Source organism: Lethenteron reissneri, chromosome 2 (genome assembly GCF_015708825.2).
Source record: "Lethenteron reissneri isolate LAM-NWPU_2019-01 chromosome 2, ASM1570882v1, whole genome shotgun sequence".
Taxonomy (NCBI): domain Eukaryota; kingdom Metazoa; phylum Chordata; class Hyperoartia; order Petromyzontiformes; family Petromyzontidae; genus Lethenteron; species Lethenteron reissneri.
The window spans coordinates 8,258,206-8,273,961 of record NC_083780.1 but is presented as its reverse complement, the minus strand read 5'-3'; the positions used below and the strand labels follow the sequence as shown (position 1 = coordinate 8,273,961).

Here is a 15,756-nt window from a genome sequence, read left to right as displayed (position 1 = left end):
AAAATTCTCACGACGTTTTGACACACCTGATGATGATTGCTTGTGTTGCAGTCGAAACGTCGTGATAATTTTTATTGTTTTATAGTTTTACTATTTTATTATTTCCCTTCTACGTGACTTTACCGAAAGAACCAAGAATATGTGGGATATTTGTTAAGTTTGTGTATGTTCCAGCACTGCATGGTTCGACTTTGATATCTGTTTCTGATTAAGTTGAAAAAGTGAGCTCGCTGCATTGGCACTTATCTCTATATACTAACCTTGCGATGTTGTGTTTTTAGAAAATGAGTTCTTTGAAATCAATGCAAGCAATGGACAAATAAGCATGAAAAAAGCAGTGCCGAGCAAGACTGAGACACCTGAAATTAATTTGCAGATTGTGGTGTGTAAATATGGCATTCTGTTCTTACTTTTACCATGTTTTACATTCATTCCACAAAATAAGTCATGATTTCCTCCTCGTGGGACATTATTTTTGCGGAATGTTTCACCGTATTTAAATCTGCTTACGAAGATTTTGGGGGGGATATTTTGGGTTATATAACAATCTCATAAGATAGATCATAGTTATGCAACGCCACTATGTAACCATGAAGTCTAGACTTTGACCTGACTAAATATAAACAGTACCACTGCATAAATGTTTTAAAGAATGTCTGCCATAAAAAAAAATCTAATGACAACATTGAACTAGCATCCATTTTTGTGTGTTGCGCAAGTGCCGTAAACCGTCCGAACGAAATTAAGCATTCAAATTAAGTTTGTTTTGCACAGGCATATCAAGATGACTTTCAAAAATTCACAATTACCACAGCCACCATTAAAGTGGTCACCAGAAATGAGAGTCACCCTGCGTTCTCTGAAGCGGAATACTGTGGCCATGTTCCCAACAACGCTGACGTCATCTTTGCCACGATGTGCAACAGCCCAAACATCCTACAGCTACAAGTCAACGATGCAGATTACGCCACTGTGAGTGGCACCTTACACCGACACGTGCTGCTACCAACATCCCAGACAACAGAAGGGATCTCTATTTTAACTTCTTTCGCACCGTACGTAGCCAACCGTTCTAATCGGAGGTGCGGGTTAAAGACAACAAACTAAACACAAAAAGCAGTTTTCAAGAAATTAGTTTCCAATCTAGATTTAAAGGTGCATATCTCCTGTGGTTTCCTAATATCGGAAGTAAGAGCGTTCCAGGCGGGTACAGAAGCACATCTGGAAGCGCACGATGCAGTGACCATCTTTGTTCGATGATTAGCCAAACGCCGCTGCGAGGATGACCGGAGTTCTCGTGATGGTTTATGCTCCTTGACGAGAAAGACAAAATTACCAAAATGCAGTTCCTCTGAACTGGTTATTTCGCATAAAGCGTAAGGATGAGAGGTTGCGTACATGCACATTTCTGTTTCTGACACTATTTTTACTGTGGGATTTTCTCGTCATTACAGATTCAAACAAACATCCAAGGGAGTAATTTTTCACGTTAAAATCCCAAAAAAAACCGTCTCTCATTGACAAAAAATACAAATAACTGGATACATTTGCTGCTGAACTCTTATTATTTTTGTAAATAAAATAAACGCAAGTTTTTCAAAATTATGATTTTCACATACTTTGCAATCTCCCTACTGTCCACAAAACAATTGTTGATAAAAGGAGAAAAACGTTAACGTGTGAAACTGATATAATTAATATAAGATTAGGTTTTACCCTTTTTGGCAATAAAACAGTTGTGTTAAGATGGTAAAACGCCAAACAGAAACCTTTTGCAAGGAATCATATCTGCATGAACCACACATACTTGTGGTCAACATGCAAACAAAACACATGCTCTGGTAATGTATGCATTGTATGTTTTGATACTGGCAAGGGAGGTCCCATAATGTAGCTGCTCACTTCGAGCTATGAATGCCCTGATAGTAGCATTGTGTTTGTGCTGTTCACCCTTTGGCGTCCTCTGGTCTGACACTGTTTGAGACTGGGCTCTAAATAAAGCTGTCTCTGGTGTGGACCAATCAGTTTCAAAGGCAATGCATCATATATTACCAGAGCATGTTTTTTGTTGGCATGTTCATCACAAGTATATGTGTGTGGTTAATGCAGACACGATTCCTTGCGAAAGGTTTCTGTTAGGTGTTTTAACATCTTATCACCTGCGTGTTTTTGCCACCAAGGGTAACATCTATTCTTATATATTTTTTATACTGGCAAGGGAGGTCCCATGATGGTTATCATTCGGTTGACTGCAGAAAGCAACATTTTTGGCCCATTTCCTGAAACGTCGCCTTTTCTATGTCTTCCTTTGAAGGCCACCGTGTTATTGACAACTGTTTTGAGGTATCCGTTGAATTTGGGATACACGAAATGTTGTCATGTTCCCATGAGCTTCCGTGTTACGATTCTGAACATTGAGTAAGCTGATGGGTGCTACGACAATGGCGTGGAGATATGGAATTTAAACTCACAATGTTACCTTCTTCAGGGACATCCAATTGTTGAATACACAATTGTGGGAGAAGGCAAGGAACACATCGAGATACATCCGAATGGCTATGTGCTCGTTCGCAGCTCCAACCTCGTCGCAGGCCAGGAGTACACGTTTGACGTAAGACCCCCCCCCCCCCCTTTGCCAAATCTGGTGTGTGAATAAGTATATTGCTTATGGCAGGGGTTGGCAACCCGCGGCTACGGAATGCCTACACACATTACATTACGTCACGAAGCAGTCGGTGATTGTGAACGCGTACACACATGATGTCACGCAGCAGTCCGTGATTGTTCAAGTTCAAGTTAATTTATGAGGTGTAGCCCTGTGAGCCATTCGGCTCTTGAATCGGGTGCAACCGCAACAAACAAAAAACAAAAACATGAACAAAAAACATCTTAAAGTGAATATGTGACTGAGTGCAAACAGAAAATCCAAGAAAAGACAGCAAAATATTGCAGAAAAAACACCGTACACCAACACTGTGTGCAAAAATCCCAGTGGGATGCAAGTCAAACAACAACAACAACCACAAGACAACTTAGATTAAGGCCATCAGTCTAACTCTGTACTACAACAAACAAACATGGACAAACCAATACACTTTTCGAAATCACACACATTGCGTCACGAAGCAGTGTTATCTAGTTTGTATTGTCTTGTTTATGATGTCTGTTATATATATTTCTACATTGTATCAGTTTTTGTTTGCTTTATTAGCCTCGTGATTAATTTAGTATTTGTTCTTCCAATTAAGATGAATCCATTTATAATTTCTATTCACTTAATCATTATATGCCTAGTATATTTTTTTACATATTGCGCTCAAGTGTATTTGCACTGATACTCTTTCCTTTAGCCATAGGCAGAGGTTTTCCTCAGCTTGCTCTGCTAAACTAGTCCCACGAGCACCTCCTTAGACCACCTACACTTTGCTTTGTCAAATGCAGGGGCGGTTTCTTCATTAGGGCGATTGGGCGACGCACCACCAATGTCATTCAACCACAGAGTCACGCTAGCTGTCACTGTGCCTCTGGATATAGTCCAATCAGCGTGATGTCACGTTCTGTGGAGTACCGCCTCTTTTTGGGCGATTTCCCTCCAGCTGAGAATCGCCCCGAGTGGTCCCATAGACTTACATTCAAAGATGTTTTTTTTCGAATGGGGGCGCTGCAATGCATTCTCTATGGCTTCCGGGAGGGCTCGCCCTAACGTGCTTACGTCATCATACGTGCTTACGTCATCATACGTAAGCCCGTTTCATCCAACAATATAATTTGTCGCCACCTAGTGGAATCTTTAATAATAGAAACGTGAGTGGTTTGTTTTAATAGTGAGTATATAAACAAACAAGATGTATTGTAAGAGTCACTTTATTTTTCATTAATATTAAAGAAGTGACGTTGCCTTTACATGCTTAAGCTGTTAATTTATCCATTGCATGGGTGGACCTTATCCTTATCAATCATCCAGACATTTGCCCCCCCTGAGAGATTTTGCAGGAGCCACCACTGGTCAAATGTATTACCAATCCATTGCTTAGCCAGTGCAGACTAGGCCAGGGACATACTCTTTGGGTATTTCTATAAAGCAGAACTTTCCAACGTTATCACAAATACGACTATCAAAACTACCCGTTCCCAGCATTATTTGTGATCATAATTTCATTTTGTTTACTAAGTTGCACTCAACATAAGCCAGCATTTGATTGCGCCCATTGTGAAAGTCGATACGTTACGAAATTAGTTATAATTCATATCAAAAACAAAGAATAGGCTTAATTTACTCAAGCAAGGTTCACTGAGGCCTAGGGTTATATTTCAGGATGACACTTCATTTGGCACGTTTCGGCATATCGATTCAAGAGTATTAGGCATATGAGCGGAGCCAAAGTGCTCACAAGAAAACCCACACTTGTGAGGAGATAACACTCAAATCTCCACACAGACGGTATCAATATTCCATTGCTGTACTTGCCATTACTTGACCACGTTGCAGCCTATTGCCTACAACACTGGTATTAACCAGGCAGTCTCCTATCCAAATACTAACCAAATGCTTGCTGCTTGCACATGCACAGGTAACCAAATATAGTTACATCATCTAAACTCGTAAGAATTTATATGGGAAGCTTTAGGAATACGAGCAGCACCGCAGCACACAGCAATGCTGATTCCACAATGCAGTTTATGATACATACATTTGTGAATTGCTAGGTGAATGACGTTTTCTATCAGTGCTCCACACAGAACATAATCCCAGTAAGCGTCTCCAAGGCGCGCAGTCCGCACTGTGCAGAGAGAACGAATGTTATTCTGGGTTTAAACTAAACTATTTTTGGTTTACCAGCTGAGGGCCACCTAGCTATATAGCTCGTTTTCAGAAGCGACCTGGTCACAAATAATAGCTCAACTAAGTGGCTTATCACGTGGAAATTGTATCTCAGCCAAATGCTCAAAAATGCATGTTGATTCTAAATGAGAATCACAATCTTTATTCGTACCGGAGGAATCCGATGAGCTATGAAGCTCTGTTTCACAGAAGTCCTGTCGGGGCGGGTCAGAAATTGAGTTTTGTGAAGCAGCATTGGTAACTGTTTGTGGTTTAGCATTTGACTATCATTTTAGTCATTCAATTTCTGTAAGTTTTTCTCCAAACCCATAAAAACCAACAATTATTCCAGAAGTAGTCTGTGTATTTCTTTATATACTGCGTTATTTAATAATTTCTGATTCACGTAAACTGTAAGAAAACCCAATAACTGCGTTTGATAGACATTAGAAAATAGGAATGAAAAAAAAATAGGTTTTACCCTTTCTGGCAATAAAACTGGTGTTAAGATGTTCAAACACCAAATATAAATATTTTGTAATGAATCAAGTGGTTAACCCTATATAATTTTTCATACTTTGATAATGGGAAAAAGGTCCCGTGATATAGCTGCTCACCCCGAGCTCTAAATGCTGATACGTGCATTGTGTTTGTATTCATATACTTAGGTTTTTTCGGTAAAGTCACGTAGATAAAACATTTATAAAAGTAAAATAAAATCACGACGTTTCGGAGGCAACACAAGCTTCCGTCTTCAGGTGGAACCGTCACAGCCACGACAGCTGTATCAAGTAAATGATACGGTTCCACCTGAAGACGGAAGCTTGTGTTGCCTCCGAAACGTCGTGATTTTATTTTACTTTTATTAATTTTTTATCTACGTGACTTTACTGAAAAAACCTAAGAATATGAATGCTTGCAGTCACGAAAGCTTCAAATCTAGAATGTGTTTGTATTGTTCGCCTGTTGGTGTTCTCTGGTCTGACACTGGTGAGACTAGGCCATGAAGAAGGCTGTCTCTGGTGTAGGCCAATCAGTTTCAGAGACAATGCATTTATTATCAAAGCATGTTTGTTTACATGCTCACCACAAGTACATGTGGTTAATGCAGGTTTGATTCCTTGCGAAATGTTTCTATTTGGTTTTGAACATCTTAACTCCTGTTTTATTGCCAGAAAGGGTGAAACCTATTCTTATTTTTAAAATCCTTTATATTAAGTTCGCTTGCTTGCGTGCTTGCTTGCTTACAACCGTGCAAATCTTTCGGTCGTTTTTTAACCCACTTCCCGTGATCCAATCGAGCTGACATTTTGCACACAGACTCGTTGTGCGAGACAATTAATGTTCGTGAAATTTTTTTTCCAAAATTTTACACTCTTTAGGGAAAACAAATTAAATATTTAATTACCAATTGCTTAATACTGGCAGACAATCATCTGACCCATAGGTGGCAGCCATCTCAAGCCAGAGGACGAGAGGACTCTAGCCGCCACGCATATAAAGGATTTAGAGTGAAAAACTTTGTTTTTACGGGTTATACTTATTTCATACTTTGATATTGGCAAAAAGATCCCATTAGAAAATAGGTCCTACAATATTCGTGATTATAGATAACAGCCAACTTTGACAGATCAGCCGGCCATTGCAGACGTTCCTTCACGTTTCCACTCGTGTACATTTCCACATTCGTTGAATCAAAATCATCTCAAAAGAGGACACGTCCATGGCTTATACGGCCGAGTTTGAAATGAAAATCGACCACTCACACCATATCTGTCACAAGGTCTCACTTTCCACACGTACGGATGCAAATTAATTCTAATTTTTGTTGTTTTATGTTACATTTTTCAAACAGATAGAAGCGAAGGATATTGAAAACGGTGACATTTCCCAAACTCGCCTCACGATAAATGTGCAAGCCGGTGAGTCAAGTCTTTCATGACATCTTCTTTTGAATTACTATTTGACATTTAGTTGTAGGCTCCAAATTGTAAATGTGCTATGGTTATATTGGTTAAAAAAAAAACTTGATGCATGCATCGCACGATATTTGTAGACTTTTCAGCCTGACAAACAAGTGCAAACCAAATTTCTATTTAAAGCTTTCGTGACTGCAGGGATTCATATTCTTGGTTCTTTCGGTAAAGTCACGTAGAATGGAAATAATAAAATAATCAAAATAATCAAAATAAAACATAATAAAATTATTCTCACGACGTTTCGGCCACAACGGCTGCTTGCGTTGTGGCCGAAACGTCGTGAGAATTATTTTATTATGTTTTTTTTTATTATTTTTATTATTTTATTATTTCCATTCTACGTGACTTTACCGAAAGAACCAAGAATAAGTGCAAACCAGTGATCAACATTTCTAATGCCGCATTACCACGGACAGTTTTGACTGCGCCAGTCCCCTTATTGCGTGCACTGAAGGGGGAACAGACTTTGGCCCTCCTCACAAAAGCACCGATAATCCACACGTGCGGATGTAAATGTGGGGCGTGTTACCTCTAACCTTTTAATCCATGGTCGTACCACCACCCACTTCCTACTCCACATAATCACCTTTGTATGCACGTTGAACTTGTTTAGCACAGCACGCAGCTAACCGTACTAATCGGAGGTGCGGGGGAAGGACAACAAACTAAACACAAAAAAGCAGTTCTAAAGAAAGTAGTTTTTAATCTAGTTCTTTTTTTGAAAGTGCATAGCTCCTATTGGCTTCCTAATATCGGAAGGAAGAGCGTTCCAGACGGGCCGCAGAGGCGCATCTGAAAGCACCGCGCGATGCTGGGGCAACAATCTGGGTGAAATCTAGGAGATTTTCTCAAGAAGCAGAGAACACAAAGTACCTTGGACAGGCAGGCACAAGGAGGTGTCGCCCGCAAATATTTACCCCAATACGTTGAGATTGGCGCGTTGCCACCGAAACCTAACAACCCTATAAGTAAATGAATGCGAGACAGGTTTACGTTTGGCAACCTCTTTAGTGTTTACTGTGGAGCGCGCGCGCGGCGTAATGCGCGCGTGACATCGTCACGTACATTCTCATGATGCCATAAATGTCGAGTTGCGTGAACTCGTAGGCGGCAGGCGGAGTCTGAGGGTTTAACGTTCAGCAATTGACCCTGGCACCTATTGTCTACCCACCCCCCCGACACACACACCTGTACATTACGAGTGACTGACAGCGTATGCTCAATAAACGTGTGAAAACAACTAGACATCCACCATTGTATGCGCCCTCCTTTTGAGGTCAGACAATGTCAACAGGCTTCTTAAAATAAAGTTTTAAAGCAAACTAGCAAAGGACATACATTGAGAATATTGCTAGTTCTGAGAAGAGGCACCCAGCTTTCATTTGAGACCAGGAATTGTGCTGTAGGCCTTCGGGTGGCTGAGTCTGCTAGTTTGGGACAAAGTAAAAACGGTGATTTAATGACGTTGTAAATTTCGATTTAAAGCTTTCGCGACTGCAGGGATTCATCTTCTTGGTTCTTTCGGTAAAGTCATGTAGAAGGGAAATAATAAAATAATAAAAATCTAACATAATAAAATACAATTCTCACGACGTTTCGGCCACAACGCAAGCAGCCGTCCTCAGGTGAAGAACAGGTCTGTCGGAAAGACAGCGTCCGAATGAACACCACCAAGCTTGGCAGTGTATATTTAAGCTGGGTTAGAGGAGGAGGGCGCCTTGACAAAGGAATATGCGTTGTGGCCGAAACCTCGTAAGAATTGTATTTTATTATGTTTTATTTTTATTATTTTATTATTTCCCTTCTACGTGACTTTACCGAAAGAACCAAGAAGACGTTGTAAATGTTTTTTTTGTTTTAGCGGCAACAGCAAGCAAACAGTGAATCTCGTGAGAGCATCCTGATGCTGTCAAAATATACCAAAGCACTGTAATGGTAGGTAAGCTTAGGATGAGTTGCATGTATTATATAATTTATCAGGGCACATACTATATAACCAGTTCCGTTTTTAGTGTAGAAACTAACAATTCTGGTCGCTTTCAGTAGGCATGTACCATGCTTATATTCATTCACTCACGATGCATGCATCAATCGTGTGTGTAAGCATCAATAATTTACGACCTCAAATGTGACCTGGAGGGAAATGGAATGAATGACAGAACGAATGAGACATAGCTAACAAGACACTACAAACGAGACATTGTAGGAGTCGTAAATCGAAGCACGTAGGTATGTATGTTGAACTTCTTTAGCACCGTACGCAGCCAACCGTGTTCATCCAAGCACGACGATTAATCTCGTCACAGAAGCGTGGAGTTCATTATCAAAGGAGCAGCTTCTGCAATCTGGAGCACTGTTTATGGCTGGGGTGGAGAACCTTTTTTCTGCCAAGGGCCATTGGGATATTTATAACATTCTAGATTTGAAGCTTTCGTGACTGCAAGGATTCATATTCTTATGTTTTTTCGGTAAAGTCACGTAGGTAAAAAATTAAAATTAATAAAAGTAAAATAAAATAAAAATCACGACGTCGTGATTTTTATTTAAAATTAAAATTATAAAAGTAAAATAAAAATAAAATAAAAATCACGACGTCGTGATTTTTATTTTATTTTTATTTTACTTTTATTAATTTACATTTTTTTTACCTACATGACTTTACCTAAAAAAACCTAAGAATATATTTATAACATCATTCGCGGGCCATACAAAATTATCAACTTAAAAATTTGCCTGTTATATTTGGTCAAACATTTAATGAACTCACCCCTAATGCGATGGCTGGAACTGTTTCTCTTTGGTGAGGCGTGTGATGATGTTAGCTGGTATTGATGATGTTGTTGCTACTCGCAACTGCTTTTCCAGGTTTGCTCCTAGATTTGTTGAATTTCGAGTCCCGCCTGCGGTTGCCTTGGCAGGGCCACACCAAATGATTTTGCGGGCCTTATACGGCCATTCCCCACCCCTGGTTTATGGTGATCGCTGGACTGTTGAGGAGTTCCTTGCCTCGCGTTGTGACCTGTGGCCACACCTGTGGAAGTGGCTACGCGGTTGGGTTGCTTTGTGTGTGATTGGCGGGGCGAGCCGGTGTGCTGGGGTATGCTGCAGCCCACACCCAGGACGATTGCTGGGGCGGTGTGGCGACTCCCCAGGAAGTGGGGTAATTGGAGAAACAGCTGGATTTAATAAAGGAATAATCGATTAAGGGAGAGCTCTCTGCTTATATTTTAAGCAATTTTTTCGGATAACCCCCCACCCACAACGCTTGCATTTGGTGTGCGGTGAGTGGGGTTGCTCTTCTGCCCCGATGAGTTAGTGGTGGACTTCTCTCTTGGCACATATACGGCTGGGAGTTTTGTCTAAATAGGCTGTTTTTTAACCTCACAGATTCGTTTAGGATCCTGATTTTTTTTTGTTAAGTTTACGAGCTGATTATGGACATGTGTTGTTAATTTTGGGAATTGACGTGCATTTTATGGGTTGGACAAATGCCACCATGGGCCCAATTGTTTTCCCACTGGACTTGCAATCCAGAGGTCAGCCGGTTCGAGCTGTATGTGTGGCGGGTTGAATGGAGACTCATTCACAGCACTGGAGGCAACACGTTTATTAACACTTAACACAAAAGGGGTTAACGTCCCCTACACCAGGTTAGCTAAGGTGGTAACCCACCGAACTAGCTAACCTAACAAAACGCCCCGACGTAACACCCTAGTCCTCTTCACGAGTCGGAGTTCCCAGGTGTGCCACCTCTTCAGGCTTGGGCGTAGCGTCTTCTCCGCGATCATCAACCCCCTATCCCCCCCGGGGGACCGGCTTTTAATCTCCCATGTGGGGCTTGCTCTCCGCCCTCAGCCCCACCTCCTTTACGGACCCACCAGCCAGGATCCCTCCACAGCACGGTGTCCCCCTTCATGCCCCCTTTACTCTGGGCTGGTACTGCATTTACCCCAAGCCTCGACAGGCAACCGCACACGGCGACTTGCGACGATGTCGCTACACAAGCATGGCGGTTGAATCTAAGGGGCATGCTTCTTAAATCACCTCTGCCTCTGTCTTCCGAGCAGTATAAATGGATGCAACGCAAGTTGCTCTGTTTGACAGATCGCGTGTGGCGGGGTAAAGGGTGGGTAACCCCTACATATTTACAAGTTGCCTCGCAAGCTGGGAACAGTCCGCGATGGAGGCGCTTCTGCCGCAAGTGGCGCGAACAAGCAATTGCAGGGCTGCACCTTTTACTTCTTACTCTGGTTATGAGCAAAGGTTACCAAGAACCCTTGGTTTGGGAGGCTCCTTGTCATTGGTTAACACATTAGTGAGGAAACAAACTGCAGCGCTTATCAACAATGTATTTATCACCCACAGTGCACCAAGCCAGCGCAAGTATTTTTTTTTATTTCTTGGTATGAACAGCTCATGATTATCTATGATATAAATACACTGGCCATTATTTACATGTTGGTAGGAGTGCAATTTCTTCTGAATTGCGTTTCCCAAATGTAAAATGTACAATATTTTACGTTAAAATGTCAGTATTTGACATTCCATTTTTACCAGGAAATTAGACGTCATGACATTTGTAGAGTTAACGTATTGACCTGTGCGCGTGTGTGATACACGCATTAAGATTATTTGGCTGCTGTAAATTTCCACGTGATTAGCCACTTCGTTGAGCTATAATTTGTGGCCAGGTCGCTTCTGAAAACGAGCTATATAGCTCTGTGGGCTTTACCTGATATATAAAAAAACATAGTTTAGTGGTTATTTATTTTTAGTTATTTCCTTACCTTTCCTATACTTTGCACTCCTATCGTTGTTTTAACATTGTTGTTGAAATTTATGACCCAGCCTTCCTGGACATCTGTGAAAAAGAGCTTCATAGCTCATCAGATTTATCCAGGCATAAATAAATATTCTGGTTCTGATACCTGGTATATAGGTGCTTGTTCGTACAGTTACACTTAGATTTATGGATGCACAAAGTCAGCGATGTCGAGCCGATCCCCCTAGCAGTCAAAACGCTTGCCGCTAAACTAGTTTGCTCCGACTCAGCGCTTCAACTCCGACATTCACTTGTTCATTGCTACAAGGATCTACTACAACTTGCCATGTAATGGAGAGGTCGAAAACTTGGAGCTATGCAGGCCATCAATCTCACAAAACAGTGCAATAGAGTGTTAGTTCACTGATGTACCGTACCATTAATTCTAAACATTACATTTTAAAGAAATCTCCTTGAACACTGCTCTTTTTGGTCATATTCCGTAAAATATTTGGCTGGTCCACAGCTAAGGTTCCATGCGGAGGTGTAAGTGCAGTGACCTTTGTTGCTCGAGTAAGAATATTTGCCCGTGCGTGCGTGCGCGTGATGCCTGTTGTACGCCTTTGTGATTAATGTCACAGCGAGTGAAATGTGACCCTGCGTGGTACAGCAGTAGACGGATCGAGTAGGCTCAACCGAAAAGTGTTGCGCAGAGGAAATGACTCCTGCTGAGTTTTTGGTCATCTTCTCAAGTGGAAATATCACCCAAGGGCACCCCTCAGCCAGGAACAAAAATATATATATATATCTATGAAATTGAAATTTTTGGATCGGTCAGAAAGGAACTTGAAAGATGTTGTGAAACATTCCTGTAAAATTTCGATTTAAAGCTTTCGTGACTGCAGGGATTCATCTTCTTGGTTCTTTCGGTAAAGTCACGTAGAAGGGAAATAATAAAATAATGAAAATAAAACAGAATAAAATAATTCTCACGACGTTTCGGCCACAACGCAAGCAGCCGTCCTCAGGTGAAGAACAGGTCTGTCGGGAAGACAGCGTCGTGAGAATTATTTTATTATGTTTTATTTGTATTATTTTATTATTTCCCTTCTACGTGACTTTACCGAAAGAACCAAGCAGATCCTTCCTGTAATTTCAAATAGACAATGCTGACGTTCGCTCGTAACTTTACAACAATGACGATGCATGCAATTCATGGAAACGGTACACTTGATTTTTCAACGTTCAGTATTGGGTAATCATTCCCTAAAGCATAATACGTGTTTGCCTTTAGTCACTGTTTTATCGCTTTGAAGACTTTACTCTTTCAGATAAATACAAAACAAAGATGCCTGTGCAAATAATTCACTTCACGGGATTGTGAACACGATTAATACGATGCGAGCACCTGCCAATTGAAACGGTAGCTTGAGATTATCCTGGACAAAGGGGCCTTGCACTTTCCTACAGCATTGCCCCAACAGTAGTGATTCATTCTAGATTTGAAGCTTTCGTGAGTGCAAGGATTCATACTCTTAGTTCTTTCGGTAAAGTCACGTAAGTAAAAAATGAAATTAAAATTAATCAAAATAAAACAATAAAAATCACGACGTTTCGGAGGCAACACAAGTCTCCGTCATCAGGTGGGACCGTCACAGCCAGATTTGCTGCATCAAGTGAGGCAGACTTGTTTTGCCTCCGAAACGTCGTGATTTTTATTGTTTTATTTTTATGAATTTTAATTTCATTTTTTACCTACGTGACTTTACCGAAAGAACTAAGAGTAGTAGTGATTCATTTATCTTTGCAGTGAGTCACAGATTTTCTGATTCACTACATCAGACCCAGACCCAGGTTTTATTTCGCCTGGCAAGGCCCAATTGAGACAAGCATCTCTTTCGCAATAAACATCAGCCCATATGCAAGATCATCAGTATCTGCTAAAGAGCATTAATAGATCACTGGGGAGGCCGTTTCAGGACAATAAAATAGCTTAGAAGAGCATGACTCATCACGTTTTTCGAAATAACACGTCTCTCCACAATTAAACCAACACAGAAGGGGATTGTCCCACCATCATGGCAACATCAGTGCAGCTCATTTATTAATATACTGCGTATTGTATAATACATCTCATTCATAGAGCTGTTATTTCACATTACACAATACAATTACTATTCACACTTCTCACACAACCCATCAGCCGCATGGCCTTCTGGGAATGCATTATTGTCAGCAGCAGACATGTCTCATCATCATAGGGCACCACGGTGGTGAGATGTTAACTACCTCGCCTGGTATACAAGAGGTCGTGGATTCGATCCAGATCCTGACGATGCCAATATATTTGGAGTCCGTGTGCTGTCCCCATAGTCGCGTGGATTTTTCTCCGGGTTCTCTGGTTTTTTCCCACCACAATTAGAATTAGCATCCGTTTAAGAGTATTTGACTGCTATACATTTCCGCATGATAAGCCACTTCATTGAGCTATCATTTGTGGCCAGGTCACTTCTGGAAAAGGCTTACATAGCTCAACGCACCTTACTTGGTAAAAACAATATTTTTTTTTAAATAGTTTACTTTGTGGGATACTCCGTGTTGTTCTGCCCTAGCTGCACACAGAGCGGACCGTTTGTGATGCAAAAATGCTGGCATAGTGCATTGAGTTCCCCACAGAACAGAATATGTTCGGTTCAATAGTGTGGAATGATTCTGCCACTGTTACCCACAAAATGCAGCAATCATTCTGCAAAAGAACCACCCAAGAATGACGGCGTTGGCCTCTATGTCAATTGTGCCCAAAATTAGTGGTGCTGTCGGCCCCTCAAGACTCTCTTGCCAGGCAGAAGTGTGTGCCACTTAAGCAATATTGTCGTTGAAATAAAAATCTAAAGGCACCATTGACGAAACCTTTCAGGAGTCAAAAAACGCAAAGGAAGAGTTGCGATCATTTTTAGCTGTTCTAAATCAACCATTTAATCTTGCAGAAACGACCACCGCTCCGACGACCACAACGCCGCCGACCACAGAAACTTCCGCGACAATCCCTACGACAACAAGGCACGTGACCGCTAACACCGGGAGCGCTATCACAAACCCGGGCGGTAATGCCTCGCCGACAACTCGACCTGGTGGTGATGTCTCGCCAACGACAAGGCCCGGTGGTAATGTCTCACCAACGACCAGGCCTGGTGGTAATGTCTCACCAACGACCAGGCCTGGTGGTGATGTCTCACCAACGACAAGGCCTGGTGGTAATGTTTCACCAACGACCAGGCCCAGTGGTGATGTCTCACCAACTACAAGACCCGGTGGTAATCCATCGCCGACGACAAGACCTGGTGGCGATCTTACCACCACCACAAGGTCAGGAGGAGGCATCATCACTACCCCCAGAACTGATGGTCCTGTCTCCTCTTCCAACAGACCTGAAAGTGTGTCACCGGGAGGTGGTGTAACCCCGACCAGTAACCCAGCAGACATTTCCACAGGGTCTGGAATTAGCAAAGCGACCACTACTTTATCAACCAATGCTCAGCAGTCGACTGCATCCACCTTGAGCAGGCCTACAGGAGGAACCACTGCCAAGACCACGCCTCATGGTGCTATTTCTTCTACCACTGCCAGGCCAGGAGGAACTGGGACAACAGTGAATGTGCCTGAAGGTTCAACCCCGCAAACTACCCAAGGTAGCCACAAACCTCCTACAACCATGTCCAAACCCGTAGGGTCATACTCCACCACGCCAAGTGTGCCTGGTCCACAACCGACAACAGCCGACGGTAAATTGTCATCTACGACAGCTCACACCATGGGAGATGCAAATCCAATGACCCCGAAGTCTGATGAAAATAAATTAGTTGGTGATGCTGCTGCATTGGCAGAGGTGCACAATTTACAAAAAAAAACTCGACATATTCATAAATAACACTGTGGCCTTAAAATTATAAATATATATGGATAATAGGTGATGTTTTGGGCAATGACCCATCATAGCACGGAAATAGAGGTCAGAGAGAGTGGATAATAAATATTTTGAGACTACTCTTTCCTTGATAAGAATTACATGTAAACATGTTCTTTGAAGACCAGTTTTTTAATTGGCCATATGAATAGTTACCCAACAGTAGCAAGTGAGTAATGGACAAACCCTTCAATCAAAAAAATATAATTTATATTGAAAATAAAATGAT

General features: G+C 41.6%; 2 protein-coding genes across 2 annotated transcripts in view; one reads left to right on the top strand and one right to left on the bottom strand.

Annotated features, from left to right (window-relative positions):
* The window catches only part of BCL2L14 (BCL2 like 14), a 209,774-nt gene that overhangs the window by 69,576 nt on the left and 124,442 nt on the right, over positions 1 to 15,756 (bottom strand). The window lies entirely within an intron of this gene.
* LOC133340578 (cadherin-related family member 5-like) overlaps positions 1 to 15,756 on the top strand; it is a 40,073-nt gene that overhangs the window by 8,899 nt on the left and 15,418 nt on the right. Inside the window, exons 4-9 of the mRNA XM_061548923.1 lie at positions 282 to 382; positions 775 to 972; positions 2,489 to 2,611; positions 6,678 to 6,744; positions 14,551 to 14,623; positions 14,990 to 15,252. Of these exons, the coding sequence (XP_061404907.1) occupies positions 326 to 382; positions 775 to 972; positions 2,489 to 2,611; positions 6,678 to 6,744; positions 14,551 to 14,623; positions 14,990 to 15,252 (781 nt within the window). The 5' untranslated portion in view covers positions 282 to 325. The remainder of the gene's footprint in view (positions 1 to 281; positions 383 to 774; positions 973 to 2,488; positions 2,612 to 6,677; positions 6,745 to 14,550; positions 14,624 to 14,989; positions 15,253 to 15,756) is intronic.